General features: G+C 44.4%; 1 protein-coding gene across 1 annotated transcript; it reads right to left on the bottom strand.

Annotated features, from left to right (window-relative positions):
* Positions 1-815: 815 nt before the first annotated feature.
* LOC103754369 (claudin-8-like) lies at positions 816-1,708 on the bottom strand. The gene has a single exon (XM_008920177.2). The coding sequence runs from the start codon at positions 1,706-1,708 to the stop codon at positions 1,034-1,036; it is 675 nt and encodes a 224-aa protein (XP_008918425.1). The 3' UTR covers positions 816-1,033.
* Between the last annotated feature and the right edge of the window lie 2,240 nt (positions 1,709-3,948).

The following is a 3,948-nucleotide window of genomic DNA, read 5'->3' as shown; positions in this document are numbered from 1 at the left end:
TACAAAATTCTATTAAAATATTACTACTGTAAATTAATTTGGGTGATGTATTCAATCAATTTTAATGGAATTACTTATTTTTCATCAGGCTTTGTTTCTTTACATTGTTGCTTATCACGGGGGCATGATCTTATTACAAAAAATATTGTTTAGCCTGTTTTAATGGGAACATAAATACTATCGTTGTTTATGTTCCTTCTGCCTCTAAACTATGCTGGTGTGAGTGGATCTCACCAAAAATCTTGGCCTGATTGTACAAAAGACCCTTGTTTAAGAAACATATATATTTCACAGTCCTGCAGCAAATAACCAACACAATGTTTGTGGTCTGTGTGATAGTGGAAAATGTTGTAAAGCCACGAGGAGATTGCAAGGCAATACTGCTGCTTCTAAAAAGAAGGTTGTAAATGAGTTTGACCTATATGGGTTACAAGAGAAATATTAACTTTCTCTGAAAGGATGGTAATTAGGACAAACATAGAGAGCTATGTTTATTCTCTGAAACAGGAGATATTTTTTCATATATTTCAGCTTACCTTCCTCTGCTGAATAAATTCTCCATGCAACCTTCCATTAAGCCTACAGTAAATCAATCCCTTAGTGAATGCTTTTCTTTTAAACCATTATTATCTTGTCTTTATTCACTGTTATCCCTGCTTTCCCAGGCAGGAAAAAAAAAAAAACCCAGCCGCTTTCCTCTGCTCTTCTTTGCAATAGGCCAGGATTTCATACCACAGTGTAATTTTAAGCCCTTTATTACTGTTTAACACATAAAATGGGCCCCAAAGCCAAAGCAAAGCCACGCAACCCAAAAGCCATTCCGAGCTACTATTAGAACAACATTAAAAATTCACCTTCCCGTGCACTAAAACTGTCCTTGCTGCAGCATCCTCGCCCCAGCAGAGCCCACTGGGGGATGGCTGCAGCTCCAAACCACGGCCCCAAGAGCAGCAGCTGTGGGGCAGGAGGCAAAGGCAGGTTTCCATCCATCCAGGCAGACAAGGATGCAGAAGCAGGGAAAGGCAGGAGGCACCTACACATACTGACTTTTGGAGTAGGATCCCTCGGCCTTGCTGTGCAGGCGCTGGCTGTGAGGGGAGTGGAGGGTCGGGGATGAGTATCTGTGGCTCCTGGGATTCTCAGCGCAGCGGGAAGAGCAGCAGAACGTGGATCCAGCGGCCACGAGGCAGAAGGAGGCCACCCAGCCCAGGTACAGGGCCTCTCCAAGCTCCCTCTTCTGCGCAACGTTGACCACGGGGTTGTAGAAGTCGCTGATGATGGAGTTGGCGACCCAGCAGACTGGGACGAGCTCGACGACGCCTGAGAGGATGAAGAGGAGCCCAGCAGCCAGCAGGATGCAGCCTTTGGTTTGCCAGGGGCTCTGTGGGCACCGTGTGCACCTCATCCCAACCATGGCCAGCACGAGGGCGAGGAGGGACAGCCCTGAGCCGGCACACATCAGCCCCCGGGACGCCTGCAGGTCCGGCGAGAGCGCCAGCACTGAGTCGTAGACCTTGCACTGCATCCTGATGTTGACTTGCCTGATGCAGTGCATCCAGAGCCCTTCCCAGATGGTCTCAAACACGATGATGTTGTGCTCGATGAAGGCAGACACCCTCCACTGGGGCATGGCCGTGACGGCGAACGTGCCCACCACACCAAGGCCCCCGACGAGCAGCCCCGCGACCTGCAGAGCCCCGCCGGCCATCCTGCCTGGGCCGGGGGGGCACGAGTCAGCGGGCAAAAAACAGAGCAGCTTCTTCAAAAAGCCGCTGTCCCAGAGGTTTCAGAGTCAGGCTGCACCACCTTAAATCAGCTGAAATCTGGCACGGACTCCCCGGGACTTGGCTGCGCCTCCATGGCCTTTATAATTCCCCCGGCACCAGCGCTCCGAGAGGCAAACTGAGCAATCCAGTGGAACAACTTTCCTGAGCAAGAGAAAGGACAGGGTGTGTGTAAACCAGCAGGAGCCACTTAGGATAAATGTACCTTCTGAGGCAAATGCTTTGCATTGAAGTTGCTTAATTAAATAAATAAATAAATAAATAAATATACCCCAAGCCCTGCCCTTAAGCCTGGCTGTGTTCTGAAGGTTTGTCCGTGCTGAGGGAATGGACCAGACTCTGCAAGAAGACTTGGGGGTGAGACTGGTGCAGTTACTGGGGCTGTTCCTGAAAAAGCAGGAATATTCTGCCTTGGCTCGGTGGCAAAGTTCCAGGAGGAAGGCAGAGCCTGCTCCCTGCCACTGGGCCTCTGCTCCCAAAAGCACTTTTGTCCCAAAGCTCCCGGGAGAGCACTGCAGTGACAGGATTCAGCAACAAAGCAAATCCAAAGGATAAAGAGAAAGTAACTCTAAACCTGAAAGAGTTCTGCAGAGGACAGTCAAATCTGCAAAAGAGCATTTAAGGGGGAGAAAGGAGACTCAGTCCTACTAATACCATATACAGCCCTATACATTTCTCTTGCTCCATGGTGTTTATGGGAATAGACAGGCTTCCAGAGGTATCCACATGCACACTCAGGTCTACAGAGTGGGGATTTAACTATGGAACAAATTGTTTTCCTGTGCAAAAGTGAACCCGGGAATTAGCCTGTGTTGGAGTCCAGTGCAAGGGGAAGCATCAGCACTCCAAGACCTGTTAGAGCTATACCTATACCAACAAATACTTTAGAAAAACATCATTTTAATTAAACAGAAATAATTAAACATAAAAATTATGGAGAGGAGGTCCATTCAAGACTTCTTGTGTAATGCTACCAGTGGACAATCCTGAAAAATGTCAGGTGAATGAATCTGTGAAAATCAGACCAACAGAAACCACAAAAATCTAGGGAAAAAAAACAAAACAGACATGTAACAGTAGATTCTTTTTACAAATTCTGATAGCTACAAATATATGCATGAAATATTCAGCCTGATCTTTGTGTGTGCCCTAAAATGGAAAAAAAATCAGGCATTAATTAGGATTTTTTTGTTTGTAAAGTAGTACTCCATATGTTAAGATAAAACCTAATTTGCTACACTGTAAAAGATCAGTTTGGGATATAACTACCTAGATACTGAAATACAAGCCTGCTGCTATTCATCTGAACTTTCTTGCCTCTAGTTTTCTTCTTGCCATTTATATCTCTCCAAAACCAGAAAATAAATGCAAAAGAAACAGAGTGGTGCAGTGCTAAAGATACCACCTCGCTGGCATATCAGAGACAAAGATAAAAGCCCCATTTACATGCAATATTTTATGCTCCCCAAGTGTGTTTCTCTGTGTGTGTGTGTGTGTGTGTAAAACTATGGTTAGGAGGGAAGGCAAAGTCAGAGTCACTTTACAAACCCTTCCATCCCCAGTTTGGCTTTCAAATCCACTGGTTTTCCCAACCTCTGCAGCAGGTTGCTGCTTGTAAAAACATGGTAAAGCATATAATAATGTAATTACCATGGCATGGCTTTGCAGCCCCATGGTTGCCACTCAAATAGCAAAGAAAAAGCTCCCAGCCTACAGCAGAACAAATAAACAAGTACTTTAATAATATATCAGTAAGTAAACACAAATGTGGTACAAGCAGCAGGACTGATTTTTCTTAGAGACTAGTGAAGTTCTAATTTACAGGACATGGAAAATAATTAGCTGAGCAAATATAATTTAACCACGTTATTGATTAATTTACAAACCCATTAAAGCTCCCATATAAAGTCATGGTAAGATTGTGTCTGCATCAAGGATTCAGTACTTGCACATTCTTAGAAGGATTAAATTTAAGTGCCTTATCTTGCTTAAAACCATTTTCAGGAGGAAATGTGGGGAAATCTTATTTAGCATTATGGATTGCATCTGCTTGTTTACAATTAAAACAGAATTTTTTTGTGAGGGGGCAAGTCATGAATTTCATTATTCATTCTGTGTATTCAAACATGTCATTTCATCATGGGCAAATATCAGAAATGCCTAT

Source organism: Manacus vitellinus, unplaced genomic scaffold (assembly GCF_001715985.3).
Source record: "Manacus vitellinus isolate BGI_N305 unplaced genomic scaffold, ASM171598v3 scaffold_35_pilon, whole genome shotgun sequence".
NCBI lineage: Eukaryota > Metazoa > Chordata > Aves > Passeriformes > Pipridae > Manacus > Manacus vitellinus.
This window is presented reverse-complemented; position numbering and strand designations above follow the sequence as displayed.